This window comes from Pelodiscus sinensis, chromosome 15 (assembly GCF_052426305.1).
Source record: "Pelodiscus sinensis isolate ZL-2025 chromosome 15, ASM5242630v1, whole genome shotgun sequence".
Lineage (NCBI taxonomy): Eukaryota > Metazoa > Chordata > Testudines > Trionychidae > Pelodiscus > Pelodiscus sinensis.
This window is the reverse complement of record NC_143066.1, coordinates 21454048-21473103: the sequence shown is the minus strand read 5'-3', so window position 1 is coordinate 21473103 and position 19056 is coordinate 21454048. Positions and strand designations below refer to the sequence as shown.

General features: G+C 40.9%; 1 protein-coding gene across 1 annotated transcript in view; it reads right to left on the bottom strand.

Annotated features, from left to right (window-relative positions):
* XYLT1 (xylosyltransferase 1) overlaps positions 1 to 19056 on the bottom strand; it is a 399566-nt gene that overhangs the window by 271502 nt on the left and 109008 nt on the right. The window contains exon 2 of the mRNA XM_075899380.2: positions 8214 to 8252. Coding sequence (XP_075755495.2) covers positions 8214 to 8252 — 39 coding nt within the window. The remainder of the gene's footprint in view (positions 1 to 8213; positions 8253 to 19056) is intronic.

Sequence of the window (19056 nt, the reverse complement as noted above, 5' to 3'; positions counted from 1 at the left end):
CGCTGCCTACTACCCAGGAAAAGACTTTTAAAGCCAAAAGGTGCTAATGAAACTAAGTAGATTTTCCACACATAAACCCAAAAGCTGCCTCCTGTAGGCAGCACACAAAGGTAAGAATTCCAGTAGCTTAATGTGAACACTGCTTACTTGTTTCATTAATCTGTTAAACAGAGTTCTGCCAACTCTGCCAGCTGCAGTACTCCACAGTTCTAATGATGCTAAGCATTAGAGGACTCTGGCATTTCAGCAATCCATCTACAGCTCAGCTCAGAACAGCTGCAAATATACAAATTTTCAATTGATAATGACCTCTGTAACTGAGAGAGAGACATAAGACCTTAGTCTTCTTCTTGGATGTTTTTGCATAGTCTCAAATTGTTCAGGAAACTAAAACTTTGTAAATCACAATCATCCCTAGGTAAGCCTACTGAAGACTCAAAATTGCTCAAACTAATTAAGTCCAAAGCTGACAGCTAAGAGTTACAAAAGGATCTCAAAACTGGGTGACCAAAAGATGAAATAGCAAATGAAATTAAATGACGATAAACACAAAGTAGAAAACATTAGAAAACATAATCCCAACTGCACATACAAAGTTACAGGGTCTAAATTAGCTGTTACAACTCAAGAAAGAGAGTCATCATGATTAGTGCTTTGAAAACATCTGCTCAATGTACAGTGACAGTCAATGTAAACTAACTAACTGTTAGGAACTATTAGGAAAGGGATAGATAATATGACAGAAAATATAATGCCACTATATAAATCCATGATATGCCCAAACCTTCAATAGCACATGCAATTATGGTCAACCCAACACAAAAACATGTATTAGAACTAGAAAAAGTACCAAGAAGGGCAGAGAAATTATTAGGACTTTCCTCTGAGGAGAGATGGGACACAGGGACTGTTTATCTTAGTAAAGGTAATAGAGGGGAGATATGATCAAGATCTATGAAATAAAAGAATGTGGCAGAGAAAGTAAATAAGGAAATGTTATTTACCTCTCTCCAGAACAACAACAAAGAACAACACAGTCACCCAATGAAATTAAAACAAAGCAGGTTTAAAACAAATATAAAAAAGAATTTCTTCCCAGAATGCATGATCAACCCATGGAACTCTTTACCAGTGGATGTTGTGAAGGCCAAAACTATAAGTGGGTTCAAAAAAGAACAAGTTCTGGGCTATATGGACAATAGGTCTGACCCAGTATGGCCATTCATATGACTGTATATTTGGCTTATTGTATTTCTGTAGGTGGAAAGATATCATAGAAAAAAACTGAAAAGCCACTCCTCATTGATGTAAATAAGATCAGGCAAGCATGAGAAACATGGCCCCTAAATAATGATGTCATTCTCAGGACACATCTGTATCAGATGTAAGGTATGACTCTGTCAGTGACTAAGAATTACATGGATTCTGTAGGGCTCCCTTGTGTGAACATGTTTTTACAAGATACCAAAAATAAAACCACCTGAAATCTCTTTCTGAAAGAACTCTGCCAATCCCGGTTATCCCAACTAACCAGAGATTGTTTCATGCCATCTGGTTCAGGTTCTTTAAAGTCACAGTGAAATTCAAAGAGAGGAAAAGGGAAGTCATTTACGAGACGTGTGTCCGAGTGGGTGCTCCACTGTTGATGTGGGGCTCGTCCCGCACTGCAGATTGGAGACTTTTTCTAGCAGTGTCTAGTCGGGCTGTGCTGCACAATAGCAGCGTGTGCCATTAGCACCTTCATAATTCATGGGGGCAGCCCAACTCCCCTCAGTTTCTTTGTGAATGACATCTTAAGTGAATTGTAAGAAGAGGGGAGGAGGGTGGCTAGTGGATCACCCACGGTGACACACATCTTGAAGAACCGTCATTACTACACGAGGTGAGTAACTTTCCTTTCTTCCTTGAGTGATATCCCTGTGGGTGCTCCACTGTTAGTGACTACCTAGCAGTATTCCAAACATGGAAGGTGGACTTTACATGTGAATAAAAGGACTACACTGGTTGTCGCAGAGTTCATGTCCATTTGTGTAGAGATTGCATAGTGCTTCATGAAACTGTAATTAGAGGACCAGGTAGCAGCATGGCATATGTCCATGAGTAGAACCCCTTTCTGCAAAGCTGTTGATACTGCCACCGCTTGAGTGGAATGCGCCTTACAAGTCATAGGGAGACGTGACCCTCAGAGGGATACAGGCTGTCATCAATTTTGAGACCCGCTGCGACGAGAGTGGCATTCCCCTGGAACACTCCACCAGTGAAACAAATAGGGTCTGTGACTTCCGGAAGGGTCATGTGCGGTCTATTTAGAATGATAATGCCTTTTGGACATCTTGAGTGTGCAGGATAGCCTCTTCTTGAGAGGTGTGAGGCTTTGGGTAGATGGTTGGAAGGACTATACGACATTGATATGGAAATCAGAACAAGCTTTAGACAGGAACGAAGGGTAGGGGCAGAGAACCACCTTCTCTTTGTGGAATATGGTGTAAGGAGGGGATGTTGTGAGAGCAGCAATCTCACTAACTTGCCTTGCCAATGTGATGGCTGTTAGGGACACAGTCTTTAGTGTTAGTAGGTAGAACAAGCACTTGTCCACGGATTCGAACAGTGGTCTGGAAAGTACATGGAGTATCAATTCCAAATTCCACATGGGGGAATTGGTCTACATCGTGGATTAAGTTATGTAGTCCTTTGAAGAATCTCTTTGAGATAGTGTGAGCGAATATAGCGAAACCGTCTATCCATGGAGGGAATACTGCAAAGCAAGCTAGGTGCACCCTGAGTGACAAAACTGACAGACCCCATTGTTGCAGAGACACAATGTAGTCAAGGATCATGTGGAGAGATGTGGACAAGGGTTGGATGCCATTTCCTTTACACCACGCCATAAATAGTTTCCACTTATAAAGGTAAGTATCGCGAGTGGACTGACATCTACTGTGGAGTAGGACATTTCTTACTTTTTGTGAACACCTCTGCTCTGCCTGCCTCTGAGAACCAGCAAGGAGCCACACCATCAGATGCAGCTGCATATCATCTCCATTGTTTAGGTTTCTTTCTCTTATGCATTAATTTTTTGAAGCGCTCAAGATTAGCAGAGGCTGTGTCTTAACTATTTATAACAATTATGAAGAAAAAAGAAAAACGACTGTTTAATTTACACTAACTATAAATTTACAAAAAACTAAACAGTTTTAACTAATTACAGTTGAATTCCTAGCTACAGAGAACTGCAGAAGAGGAGAGGGATCAAGCTCCATCTGCGACCAAGGGCGGTCAAGAAGGAACTGAGGGGAGTCGGGCCGTGCGCAAACTCCACAGGCGTGAACGGCATGCACTATTGGACATGCGTGGCCCAACTAGACACTCTCATCTGCAGCACAACACAAGCCCAACACAAACAGTGGAGCAGCCATAGGGATGTCACTCGAAGAAGAACAGACTATTTTTACTATTACGTAAGTTAACACAACGTACCTGCTTCCTGCTGTACTGCTGTAATTCTGTATCCAAAAACTCAGGTATGAATTTATCCCATTTTTTCTAAAAAAGTGTTTCTCAAACTTTTTTTTATAAAGTTCCCCTTTAAAAAAATTATAAGTACTTCCAGTACCTACAGTTTTCTCACACACTAATTTTTTTCTACCATTGCAACACATTTGTTTAAATAACTTAATTGTAGCCAGGCAGGTGATGAAATTTTTGGGTGTAAAAAGTACAAAAATAAAGCGCTGTAAAACTTAAAACAAAAATTCAGTTTTCTCCAAATTTCAGTTCTGTTGACGTACTCCCCCAGACTTCTCTCAAGTACCCCTAAGGGTACTCGTACCACTGGTTGAGAAATACTGTTCTAAAACACTAAAATGCATGACGTTTGTTTTTTAAATGTAAGTAATCAATATAAATATCAAATATGATCCTGGTGATCATGATGTAAACAGTGGTGTAATTAGCATAGCAGGGCTACATTAGGTATAAAATTCAGGTTTAAATAGTAAAATAGTATTCGTGCAACACACTGACTTATAGTGCATACTGAAAAAAGCAACATTACCTACCCCATCTTTTATGCCACCTTAAGTTAGCCTGTTAGCATCCATGACAACTTTACTTGCTTACATTATGTCTAGATTTGACCCTATGTGAACATCATTTTGCCATACAGTGGAAGCACAGGTGCCACTTCTGGATCCCTTTCAGGACAACTGATTAATAGTACTTTATTAATCTTTTACACCAAGTCAATAACCTTGATAATTTGCACTTATGTCTCAGTGAGAGAAATTCTGATATAAGAAATGTTTATTGATGTAATGAAGTTCAGCCAGGGAGCCCGACCTATAGAAGGAGAATAGAGACAGAAGATACTTGAACTACAACTCCCATGAGGCACTACATCAACACAGGTAGACACAAATTAATGTCAAACAAGAAAAATCTGTTTTGATTCAACTCAAACAAGCTAAAAATGTTTTGATGTACATCGGCCCAACCTGAAGCAAAATATTTCATTTTAGATTTTTTCCAATAGAAACTTCAAAAAAAATCGGTAAATTTCTATTAAAAGAATTTCAACTTCAGTAAAAATTCATTTTCTTCTGAAAAAAATTTCAACAGATCAATCTGGACCTGCTGCAATATACCCTCTTTACAAATGTGGTAAACTGTAGCTGTATAACTGAGAGCAGACCATTACCCTATATATTTACCCTCCCAACAGGTAAATCAACAAAATGTGTTTATCATTAGTCTCACTACACAAACTTTTTTCTAGCTGAACTTTCTCTCCTTCACTGTCTCAAAATGAAAATTGAGCAAAAAAGTCATGTAACAGCAACATATGAAAATAATTTAAGCTATTGAAATCTTATTTAATTTGATAAACAAGGGATAACAAACCACATGTTCACTTACTTTAGCATCTTAATTATTCTGTATTAAAACCGCAAAAACCAAGGAGTATTGTTGCGAGCATTCTTCATATGCACACTAATTCTCCTCCCATTTCCTTTAACAGAGCCATCCTACTCTTAATCTGCAAAGTCCATTTTCATTATGGAAATTCAAAAGGAGAGTAGACCAAGCACAGCTAACTGAGGTCTTGCAAATTTTGATTAAAAAAAAATAAAAGCGGTTACCAACAGTTGTAAAGTTTCCTAAATATAGTCATTAAAAAACCAGGGAAAAACATTCAATAAAAATTCATCAAAAGCAGACAAAGTTTTTGAGTGGCTAGAGGAAAGTTCAAAATGTCAGGCAAACTAGAAATGACAAGGTAATCATAGGATGGTGGAGAAGGTAGTCAAACCAGCTGATTCAATCTACAATTATAGAGGATGTCAACCTATCAATGCATCCCACACAGTAGAAACCTTGTTTTCAATCTCCCAGCAAAAAACAGGAAAGAAAGGGAGAAGGTGTAAAATTATCATACTACAGGCAGTCCCTGACTTACGCGGATCCGACTTATGTCGGATCCGCAGTTACGAATGGGGCTCGCCCCGGAGGACACGGACTGCGGGACCTCGCGGTCCTGCCGCCCGTGTACTGCGGGGCTTTCTCCGCGTCTCCCTGGTCTGCAGACCCAGCAGCACCCAAGCTGCTCTGCCCCAGGCGTCCCCAAGTCAGCTGCTGCTGAAACTGACCAGCGCTGACTACAGGAAGCCCGAGGCAGAGTTGCTCTGCCCCGGGCTTCCTGGAATCAGATGCTGATTACTTTCAGCAGCAGCTGACTTGGGGATGCTTGGGGTTCTTAAGTTGATTCTGTATGTAAGTCGGAACTGGCGGTCAGTTTCAGCAGCGGCTGAATCTGGACGCCAGTTCCGACTTACATACAGATTCAACTTAAGAACAAACCTACAGTCCCTATCTTGTACGTAACCCGGGGACTGCCTGTAGTACAAAACACCTCACTAACTAAATCAATTCACTTTTCTTTTTTTTTTTTTTGCAATTTCAAATAAAAAGACAGATTGCTGAGTATTTATTTTTAATATAAGGGTTTTCATAGCAAGCAAACAATCTCCCTCCTGTGCTAATTAAGGCGAAATCTTGCAACTGCTGTACATATGCAATTGCAAGTGAACTCAGTGGGAGTTGTGTATACAGTATGGACTAGCTTTTCTCTTTGAACATTTGAACCCTTCTGATCGTTTTCTTAAACATGGCAGAAAGAAATATACTGCATCTAACAGAACATATTCTCTGGCCTCTAGCTATCACAGCAGTTTATCTCTGGTTTAGTTCTCTCTTACTGTGAGAGATACAATCACTTGATTCCCTCTCCTTGTCAATTGCCGTGCCCCAGTAGATCTCAGCAGTCAGGTTTAAGGCACCTCTTCCAGCTCACAATGATATGGGAAATAAAGGTACTACACAAAAAGTTGTTCTCAGTCCTTAAAATGCATCTCAAGTTAAGGAGTCAGGTATTTCTAGATCCAGCAATGGATATAGCCTTCTAGCGATAGCAGTAAAAAGATTGATGTGTAAAAACACACTTAATTTGTCATAATTATTAAACAATTATTTTCCTTTCTCTCTTGGAAATGTAAATGCCCACTAAAAACACAGTGATGTTAGCAGCCACTTGGCATTCTCACTGGTAGTCTTAGCAAGGATTAGTAGGCATGAAAAATGAACTATATACAGATCAGGGAAGATGCAAGTTGGCAGAGCAGCGTGGGGAAACTTGTACTTGTTCTGTGGCTAAACGGAAGCCTCAATATGTAGTGCTGTTCTTTTAATTTCTCAAGAGTATGAAATTCTGTCTTATGCTTACAAATACCAACATACTGTGCTTTTTATTCTGCACACGCACACACAAAAACACAGATACTGCATTGTTTCTTCTACTGAATAACATTTTTAAGTCTAGCCAATGGCAGGTAACAGACCCTTTAAAATAGGATCTCAGGTCTTAGAAGCTATTTCTAGGTAACTTATTTCCTTTCAAATTAATAATGAACTGATCTTGATAATTACCTTATTTGTTCAATTCCCTGCAAGTTGTGTCTCACTAAATATGAAGCAATCTGTACTGTCATTTTGTATTTTGATGCTGCTCTACCAAGACTCCTAGCTCCATATAATCACAATTGTGATACTCACCCCTATCAAACACACCCTATAGACTTGGTTCCCAGAGAACGAGGTGTGAAAAAGGATAGAGTAAGCTTTGTGCAATCACCAATATACTGTAAAATAGTTAATTATTCACTGTAAAGACAATGGAAGTTCAAATTAGAAATTGTTCTATTTGGAGAAATTGGAAATGTATGAACTGGATAGATTAACTTGACTCATTTTCAGTAGGTCACTGCTATTGCCTTAGATGTCTCCCATGGATCACGGCAAATGGAAATCAATGCTGCTGTCCTTATTAGGAAACACAAGTCAAAGACTTGGTGACTTTGTAAAATCCCTTCTATCACTTTGACCTTTTGGTGCCAAGCATCTCCACATATTTGTTACCATGCAACGTTACGTAATAGCAGGAAGTCTCCAATACAATTGTATTTCTTAAAAGTAACAAACTGGCAGCCAAGATATTTACATATAGTGCACTGTCTGGGAAGCTGAGCTGTACAAATGAAAGATGGGAGATTCATATATTGAGAGTTATTTTTGCATTTAAAATGATGTTCTCTACTCTGACAAATCATGTGGTCCAGATTATGGATGTATAGTCGACTAACCGATTAATCAATAAGCAAAAGGATACAGGTTAATGCTATAGAGGTACACACATTACCTTCCCCCTCCCACAACCAGTAATTTTTTTAGCAGGCTGACCAGCAGCAGCAGCCCAGCTCAATCCTGGCTCACGCTGGGTGGGACCTACCCCCTCTGTGACTGCATTTAAAGTGTATTAGGAACCAGACTGGCAGCAGCCCAGCTCAGTTCTGGTTCATGCCGGGTCCAGGAGCACAGACTCTGCCCCCTCTTTATTAGAGGCAGCAGCACAAAGCAACGAGCAGCTGGTCTGCAAGAGGAACTGGTTTTTAAACCAGCTTCCCTCGCAGACTAGCTCCCACCTGGCATCCCGTGCTGCTCCTGGCCCCACTTCCAGGGAATATAGAATAGTCAACTAACTGTTAAGAATTCATGAGGTTACTCGACTATTCAATTAACCGATATTTAACAGCCTTAGTCCAGATTTCAATTGAGTGAACATCCTACAAGTTAAACAAATAAAAAGGAAAAACAGTACTAACCTGGGTCTCCAAGCCAGTGTAGGGACTAGGAGGCTGCTCCTGTAAAGAGAAAACAGAAGGAAACTGTGACACAGTCTATCAATTATGTTCACCATTTTTATAAGACCATAATAATATTTTGTACTAGGTGTGTTTTATAGCATATTAACTGAAAACTCATAATCTGCTGAACATTATTGCCCTGATAAATTATGTGGGGTAAAACATGCCCCAAGTTTATAAAAGCAGGCATAACCAAGTTTTTCATAGACAAAAGACACAGTGTCACCACAGCAAGATATCAACATAATCAAACAGATTATGATAAGCTACCATCAAATTTAGTCACCATTTTTCGCAGGAAGAAGGATGTAAGCAAGAACTTTACATATTATCTTTGGGAAATAGATGGAGGTCCAGTGTAAACAGACTGGCTTTCACCTGAGCCCCAGATGGCAATAAATATCAAAGAGTGGAAAATGGTGTAAGAAGAGAGCAGAGGTCGGCAACCCCCAGCACACATGCCATAGGCAGCACACAAGCTAATGGGGGGCTGGAGCTCAGTCCTGCCCCGCCCCTCCTCTCCTGCATAGCGAGAGCCTGCATTGTCACGTGAGCCTCGTGGTTGGTGCACAGCTGCAGAACCAGCCCCGGGGGGCAGATGGGAAGGCTGCTGATTGGGCTGTAGAAGTGGCCAGCGCACAGCCTCAGCACCAGCTCCAGGGGGCAGGCAAACAGGCTGCAGACTGGGCTGTGTGCCAGCCAGCAGACTGGGCTGTGTGCCAGCCAGCAGTCAGTGCTCTCCCCCTTTTCCACCCATCCAACTCCATTATAGAAGTGATCCGGTGGAAGCAGGAGTGAGTCAGTGAAAACAGGTGAGATGCTGCTGCTGATGCTGGTGGTGATGGCACATTGGGGTTCAGCTGGGCAAGCTCCAGGGGCTGGGGGTTGGGCCATGTGGGCTGCTCCCTTCGGCAGTGGGGCTGAAGCTGGGGTGAGGGGCTGCTCCTGGGTGGCTGGGACCGGGGCTTGGACCATGTGGCTGGTCCCCTGGTAATGGAGCCGTGGTAGTGGGTCAGAGGCAGCCCAGAAAGCCAGCTGGGGAAGGGGGCAGCACGTGCAGGATTGCATAGGGTGAGTGGGGGAAAGAGTGGGTGGGTGGGTGCTGGAATTGGGGTGAACTGGAGGCAGGGAGGTAGTCTGTTTGTGCTGTGAGGTAGGGGAGGTATGGCTAATTTGTGCTTTTGCTGGGAGTTAGGACAGGTCAGACAGCTGGTGTCTGCTCCTTTGAGAAGCAGGATTTTATCCCAGCCTCCACCTGGGCTGGGGAGAGCAGATTCCACAGAGGTGGGTGGGTGCTGGTATCTGTGTGGTGAGGTGAACACAGGGGACAGTTTATTAGGGTGTCTGACTGAACATTCAGTGGCTTGTGTTCTGCTTAAAGTATCAAACTATGAGCCTGAACTTGGAGAACTCAGCAAGGCAAAGCAAGGCCAAGGATCACACTAAACGGTACAATCTGCTTCTTCATTTATTAAGCAGGACTATTACTGACTTTAAAAAGTGTCACCAGCACTTGGACCCGTACATACAGCTGAATAAGTTAAATCTCAGCACACCCCTTCTGAAAGGTTGCTGACACCTGGAATAGAGGATACATATAACATCTCACCACTCTCTCTCCATCTCCACTCATGGCATCTATAAAACGTCTGAATGAAAAAGGAAACACTACTGAACTGGGATATAGGTGCTGGCTGGGAGGCTTTTCGGCCAGTACAGATTTCTATATGCATATAGTAAAATAAAACCTTTGCCCTGAGTCCACTTAGCTTGCTAATTTAGGTATTGGTTTGCAATTTATCTTTTTATTTTCTTTCTAACCAATTCTGATGTTTATGACTCATTACAGGTAGTCATTTTCTGTAGTTGATACAGCAATGGGAAACCTATGCCAGTGTGTACGCTGCATGAGTGGCCATCCTGCATCTCAGTGGGATGCAAGATTATCATAACCAAGACAGTCTTCTAGGATAGTGTAGCTATCTATGCTTCTGGGATTCTGCATACCCAGAATTTGCGGGGTGTACTGATAGCAGTGCTTTGGGCCCTTGGCAGAGGAAACACACAGCTCTCACACTCAATGTTGTGCACAGTCCGAACACACACCACTTCACGTGACCTTGCTTTCCACTTTTAGTATAACCAGTAGGAAAAAAAGCTATGCACATAGAAACCAGCAGAATTTGGCAACCCTGTGCCAGGGCAGCAGTAAACAATCATCTCACGGGCCACACATAGATCCCCAGTGGACCACATGCAATTCTTGGGCTGCTGGTTGCCCACCACTGAGTTAATACATTTGTTTCATTACTTTATCGAAGCTATTGTGTGTTTGGACGGAACTATTTGGAAACCACCACTTGAGATGACAGATTCTGTGTATATCATTTTCCTTTGATGAAATGATGAACTTCCTGTAAGTTTGTATTGTCTAGAAGAAAGTTGAGAAATACAAGATGCACATTTCTGGGGGACAAGGCTGGGACTGGGAATTTGCCTGTTTCACTCTACAATACAATTCATGAGAGACTGGCAGAGCATCCATATCACATTGTTGGGAGTGATTTTGCATGCTGGAGGCTGTGAAGAGTGTCAGGAGCTATAGCTCTTATAGAAAAGCAGTGTAAAAGGCATTCCAGGCTGGACTGCAGAAGGTACTCAGCAGATCAGTAGCATCCCTGGGAAATGTCACAGAAACAGACATTAATCTTTAAAATACCAAAAAGATGGAACTTTTTTGAACTGTTTTTACTCTGCAAGATAAAACAGGTGTTTATGCTAGCACAGAAGTCTCAAATGTTCTCTTCATAAGATAAGTTCCTTTTAAATACACCTCTCTTCCACTCCCATAAAAACCATATGGCAGCTATAATATTTGCCTGCTGAGATAAAAGTAATATTAGAAGAGTATTAAGGAGAGCACAGATTTCAGAACAGATTCAGGGTCATATAATAAGTCTCCTATTTTGATATTTGTATTTTTCCTGCTCTGTTCTATTTTGCATTGCAATGCAATTGATTCCTGTGCCATCTTTAAAGTTTTTGAGCTCTTTCGTAAAATTAACTAGAGACTTGGCAGCTTGTACAGCTGTTTGGAGAACGGAAAACATTTCTCACATAATATTTGTGATTATTCCCATTTTTAATCAAAATTTCATTCTGATGAAGTTATCCAACTAGCTTTAATAATGTGTCAAAATATTTAAATGTTCATTCCTAGATGTGTAGTGTATATCCTCTTTTGTGCACAAAGAAACCTTATCTCAACTTGGCTAGGGGACAAAGCTCATTAATGAACTCCTAAATATTATAGCACAAAAACTGATTATATGGCCAGTTAATGGACAGGCCATTGACAGAAGCTACATTATCACTAGACTTTCCAGAATTAGACTAGATGTGGATTTTTATATAATTTTGGTAGATAGTATTGATATTTATTTTTAAGCATTTGCTTTGCTTTTTATCAAATTTTAAATTTTCATAGTTGTGAAAAATTATGGGGAGGTCCTACAATACCAATCTAATCTGATTAAGTGTTGAGATTAAAAATTGTAAAGCTTTGTAACGGTTAAAACACAAAATATCAACTTTACATTTCAAAGTATACAAAGTAAATATCTCTAAATCAAACTAAGAAGTCCTTTTCCTACTTCTGCTTATTTGTAAATTTCAGTTATTATCAATAGAATTTTTTCATCGGTTTCTGTATGTGCAGTGAAAAAGACATTTAGCGATATTCACTGATTTTAAAAAATCCCAATTCGTTTCAAACCGAGTAATTAATGTTCTGGGACAAACTTTCAAACAAAGTATTTAAAGAAACATGTATGAAAGTACAAAGGTAAATACACTTTTTAAAGCTTCAGTCCTGCTGGTCCACGGTATTACTGCAGGGTCTCACTTTCTGTGTTACCCTGTTTAATTGGAAAAGCTAACCAAGTGGAACCAGGTCAATGGTGTTTTCGCTTCAATCCATTATGTGTCTGTTGAAATTAGAAGACTCAAGTTGGGAATAGAATAAATTCTGGTCTGTCAGAAGATAAAACCTCTCTGAGGCTTTGTCTACACTGCAAGTTTTTGCGGCAGAAAATACGCTAATGAGGGACTCATTAGCATAAGTTGCTATATCATTAGCGTATTTTCTGCCATTTCTTTTTGTGCAAGGGGGTTTTGCGCAAAAAGAAGCACTGTAGCCACTTCTGTTTTGCGCAAAAACCCTGTTTTGCGCAATATCCTTATGCTAATGATATCGCAACTTATGCTAATGAGTCGCTCATTAGCATATTTTCTGCCTCAAAAACTCACCATGTAGACGTAGCCTGAGGGCAAGAGCATTTTTATATCCCAGGACACTTCAGTTAGATTTGATTCTTTTTTTTCCTGCAGAGCTACAGTGTGTAACAAGTAGCTAGCTTCCTTTCTTTCTCCCTAAAGACTATACATAATGCAGTAAACATATGACCATAGGCAGTTTTGGGTTTAATACATTTTTTTAACTGTACTAATGAAGAAGCCCTTTTTAATCAGCCCAGAATGAAAACTACCAGAGCACAGAGAAGTCTTGTAGCCATCTGCCTCTCTTTTTCTCACACGATAAGTAAGTTATGTGATATTTGCCAGCAGCTTATGCACAGCTGAGAAATATCAAGGTCTGGCCTCTAATTGAACATCTAGTGATCCTATCAACATATCCAAACACTGGAGTACAGTTACTGCATACACATGGATGTTGTCTGACCACAGATCAAATGATACTAAAAGTTGTAGGAGATGCAGAAACATGGCTGGTATCATGAATGATTTCAGTCAGTTAAATTAAAAAAGGCTCTTCTTTAACAAAAAGAGTTCTTCTGAAGACTGGCCCATATTTTCTAAAAAGGAAATAACCCAGATACACTAGCCACTGAATACATCCATTTATCGTGCTCATCTGTTATGAACTGAGGAGATCAAATTAATTTTTTGTGAAACTGAATTCTAAGGAAGTGATGCCAGTGATAAAATCAAGCACAGAGCCTATAAAGTACCTCTCCTCTCTTGATAATTGGGTCAGAATGAATTCTGGTTATTCTGAATTTTTATCTTGTCAGATCTACAACAAATCAGAGACACCAACTGTGACACTACACCCCATATTCTTCATAGAAATATTGTTATAATTTTGACTTTGATTTGTTTTATGCAATGTGGGTCATGTAAGATATCATTGGAAAGGTTATAACTTCCTGAATGTGATTATCCTATTATGCATTGTTTCTGTGACTGAAGTTAGGAATAGTGAGTGTGTAACAATTACAACTGAGTTTTCACCTGGGGAAACCAACTAGACATTAGACATTATTCAGTGAGCCTGAATGGGCCACTAGGGAGGACAGTAGGACTTTGAAGATGCTAATCTCCCACTTTCCTGAGAAGCTTCCTAGGATGCTGCTTTGACACTGCAAGATCACACCATCATGTCACCCTGTACTGGACTACATCTTGGACTGTTAGGATTTTTCCACTACAAGGGGTGGGGATCAAGCCGGGAAAGAAAGGATTATGTAAATCCTATTTAAAGCTGGGAAGTGAAATAATCAAGGTTGGTTCTTCTCTTCGTGGAATCTCCACCCAAGAGGGCTGTTCTTAGTACTTAGGACTGAATACGGGAAGAAAGGGACTGGACTCAAGATAGAAAGGCAACTGGCCTATGAGGGAGTCAATTAAAACAACATCTATGGTGAGTGAATTAGTATTTTTAGTCAGTTTCTGTTATGCATTCATCTTAGTTTGCATGATTGTTTTATTTATTCTGTAATCTGCTTTGATCTGTTTGATCCTTATAACCACTTAAAATCCATTCTTTGTAGTTATCATAAACCAGTCTCTTTCATTCACGGGGGGGGGGGGGGGGGGGGGTGGCGGGGAGGGGGGGGGGAGAGACACGACCTGTACATATCTTCCTCCGCATTGACAGAGGAATTGGATTTCATGAGTTTATGCTATACACATTTCTCTGCAGCACAAAATAATACAATTTTGAGTTTGAACCTAGAGGAGATGTGCACTTGAGCAATTCCCAAGCCAAGTCTTCCCACACTGAGCTGATCTCAGTGTCTATGTCCGACCCTACATGTATGTGTGCTAGAGAAGGCTAGAGATTCTGGCACAGCAAAGACAAGGTGAGAGTGCCCAGGCTGGCAGAACAGATTGGCTCAGTGGGATCCCAGTACCCCGTTGACAGGGCAACCTATCACACCAACAATATTGAACTGAATATATGCTAAAGAACGAGAAAGAAAGAAATTGGAAATCCAAAAATAACTTTTAAAGTTAATAAGAGCAAATTATTACTTTTCCAATTAAACATACAGGTTTCCCTTTGGGATATCATCTGGATTTTCTTAGTCACTGGAAGTAACATTGCAGACAATAGTTTTTTGGGGTTGTTTTTTGAAAATGCAGTGTTGGCTTTTCAGTTAGAACTATAGCACCATGAAAGGGTCCTATTTTAAAAGCCATAAAATAAAGCTATATGAATAGCCCATATAGTATTTTGGAAATTATTAACCTCTTGTTATTTTAAACAGCAAGTTAGACAAATACCTGTCAGGGATGGTCTAGGTACATTTGATCCTATCTCAAGCATCAGACGGGACTTATTGACCTCTGAAGGTTACTCCTCCTGGAATGAGGTGTAACAGGTCATTCGAACTAACGACTTAATTCGAATTACCGTTTAACTGCTGCGTGTAGCCGCGGGAAGTTAGTCCAGACTAGTGGCATTTAAAAATGGTGACCGGACGGGAACATGCAAATAAAGCCCGGGATATTTAAATCCCGGGCTTCATTTTCAAGTTCGAATGCCTACATTAGCCTCCCTAGTTCAAACTAGGGGGCTAGTGTAGACATACCCATATTGTCTGGTTAGGCACACTAAGTAGCCTAAAGGACATTGGCAGTTCAATTGCCAATATTCGCAGAGAAGTTAAGTATTTTTAAATCTTTTTATCTTTTCAATGTGCCTACCTGCCATGATGCAATATATAGTATTTGAGATGAAACAAGTTTCACACAGATCTTGTTACCATAGAGCTTACAGACACACAGTTCATAACTACCCTGAATATATGTTAATTTTTCTCTTGTACTACTGATTAAAAAACTGACCAGCTTTGAGGACAGTATGTGCTAGTTGGCCAGCTCACTAGAACTACGTGATCATGGAAGCAAAATATGAAAGTTTTTAAACAACAGTGATAGCAGGAAGAAAAAAAACTATTGTTAGCTGGCTCATAAACCTCAGTATGCCCTCACACTGTCAACCATGCTGATGTTATTTGAATCTCCAATAATACTAAACGTCACTTCTGGCAGCTACTAGGTACATGTTTTGGAGGAAGAAAATTCCTGGGATAGCCAAATCTAATGCAGCTGAATTCATACACACTTCAGAAACGTATCAGTTTAAAAATACATTCACTGCTTACCATCAGATCATCCAGCACACAACAGAAGTTAAAATCAAATGATTGTGCAGATATGCATGCAACCAAACTACTTTGGTAGTCTAACAAACGATTAGCACGCAGCTTGACAGCTAGATCCATCTCCTGTAAAATCCCTCAACACTTGCCTTCTAAATCCAGAGCCAACTGACTTACATGGGCCTGTACAAGGTAAGGGCTATAGATGGTAAAAGGCCTGCCCAAGTGGCCAACTGCACTAAAAGGAATGAACACAGGAGGCCACATAATTCAGCTGCTCTTCTATATACAACAAACTCTGCCTCACTGAAACAATATACAGTAGACTTCCGATAATCCAGAACCTTTGGGACCTAGGTGGTGCTGAATTATCGAATATGCCAGACTATCAGGAGGTACTATAAACTGGTTTTATATATATATTGTATGCAGGATATACTGTATATAAAGTGTTTTTAACCCTTTTTATTGTACATACTGTATACAGTAGACAGTATCATTTTAGTTTTTTAACCCTTTTTTACTCTTTTCGCTTGGTTCAGCTGCTACCGCTGCATCCTTGTGACTCGTTTTTTGGCGAAGATCACTCACTAGGCTCTTGCCATTTTGATGCTGGACTATCAGGAGTGCCGTACAATTGGATGCCGGACTATTGGAGTTTTACTGTAGTACCCAGGTCAGTAACTAGTCTAAAAATACTGAGATTTGTAAGAGTAACCCCCTTGTTTTGTCTCTCAGGGCCCTATCCTGCTTCTACTTTCCACTGATATAATTTGACATTGGTGGAGTTCCACCACATTTCATTGATATTGATGTGGGGGAGAATTTGGCTGAAAAACAAAGAACACAGGAAAAAAGGAGAGATCTGTTCAGCATGGACAAAGTCAGCAGCAGGAATAACAGTAATCAGTTCATAGCCTCATATGTAAAAATCTGTTCACTCGCTCTCCTTTTCTTACATCCTTGTGACAAGACGGTGTGGTTTTTTCCACTTTTTGTGTACGTATTTAAAAGTGGACACACACACACACACACACACACACACACACACACACACACACACACACGAAGCTGTAGGAAACAGAAAAAAAACAATATGACAGGATCGTTTTCATAACACTGAACAGAGTTGGTTTCTACATTTCTCCTTGTAGCCAGCTGTCTTGTTGAATTGACCACACATATTCAGAAATAATTCCTTTTGTTTTCAAGCAAGTACGTAATGACCCTGAAGATAAAGGCAGATGATTCATCCCAAAAGATGAATACAACTGCTTGCAGCTGAAAGTCATGGGCAAGAACATTATAGTAAATGCTATAATACAAGGTTTTTTTATCCCACACCACAATTACATAGGCCACATTCACAGGTGTCTCAGGCAATATGTGAAAATTGTAAGAAACAAACTGGATAAGATAGCAGCAAAACATTACCATGTGAAAAAAATAATCTCCACTTCTGGTATGATCAAGTTCACATACATCAAGGGAACAGTAATTTAACTGAGATAACAGGCTCACTGAATGATTTGCATATTAGTAGAAGTCTGTCAAGGACTATAAACTGTGAACCAATTCTGAACTTTTACGGCAGTGGAAGTCAGAGTACAGAGTAACCATCCTGACTTGCACTGGTCCCAGGCATAACTAAAATCATGGCTCTGTAAACAGAATTGTTTAGTCTTTGAAAGCCAGTACTATACACACATCAGTACTGTTTGAAGACTTTGAAAAGCATGGGCAGTCGGTAACGTAGGCAAGGGAAAGCAGAGCCTTCCCCAAACTACCTAAGGCTGGGGCTGCTGCCAAGGAAGCCTGGAACCACGGTGTGGCAGCCCGGCTCTCCCCAGCCCCTAGGGAAGGCACCCCAGCTCAGCAGGCTGGATGCTGGGGGAGGGGAGGCAGGGGATGGGGCCACTGTAGGGCAGCACAGCTTTCCCTGGCTGCTGGGGAGAGCTGGGCTTGAGAGATCACAATAGCCCCGGCTCTCCACGTGGCCAGGCAGGATTGGGCTGAGGGTAGGCAGGGACTGGCTCCTTGAGCAGGGCCTCAGGAGAAAAGGGCAGGGCTGTGCCTTGCCTTCCCCAGCTGGGCTATCACCTGACACCCATGTTGAAAAGATATACAGTATGTTTGGTCCACAAAGAGAATAACTGAATTTTCTAAAGCCACACACACACACACACACACACACACACACACACACACACACACACACACACACACACACACACACACACACACACACACACACACACACACACACACACACACACACACACACACACACACACCCTCTTCAGACCTCTGATTTTTCTGCATTGCTTCATGTACTGCAGATTGACAGCATCATTAACACTGCCAGCTGTGTCATTTCTTGTGGAAAAGAAAGCTCCTACATGAACACTGTCACATGGAAGTACCCCTCTCTTCAAAAAGCAGCTACTTATTGACTTTGACTCTTTACTCTCTGCTGTGGTTTTGCTCTGCCCTTTTAAATATTCTTTGTAACTATGAAAAAACTTGGTGAATTTAACCCATTTCATGCAAATCCAGAAAGGGCCCACATAAAAATTGGTGCCTTTTGAATATTGTGTGTTCTTTTTCCTCACTAGGGTCTCACTATTATGACCCTAATGTGATAAAAGAACTCAAAATAGGTAAAAACAGCATGTGAATTTGCTGCCAGAGGACTGGAAGCTGTAGTGAGGCTTGAAGTCTGGCCAATTTCCTACAGAACTGCTTGACTCCAATAGTAATGGAAGAAAGTTTCCATGGCTTCAGCGCAAGGAACAAAGTGGAACCCCCTAAAACTGAACAATACATAGTAAAGACTTCCTTGCTGGAGTAATGGCCATAGACTTTATCCAGTTCCCACTGAAGTCAATGGCAAAACTCATTGATTGCATGAAGACAATGTTCACTAAGTATAGGACAGGCCCCATACTTGGATGAAAGACTGAAATTAAAAACAGAACACTTCTAAATATTTTTTTTTTCATCTGCTTCTGCTGCGCTAATACCAAATGCCTTTTCTGGTGCCTAGATCTTGGATTCTCAAACTTCATTGTTTGCAACAATACAAATTACTACATATTGCCAAGAGGGGGGGACCAAACCCTGGGCCTGGCCCAAGTTCCACTGCGTGGGTGGGGGAGTAGGCAGAAGGCAAAGCCAAAGCCCCACCAACCTGGGCAGGCTGAGGAAAGGGCCAAAGTCTAAGGGCTTCAGCCTCAGAATTGAGTCCCACCACCCAGGACTAAATTCTTTGGGTTTTAGCTTCAGCTCTGGGCTAAAATTTAGCATGTCTAAGCCACTCCTGGCAACCACAC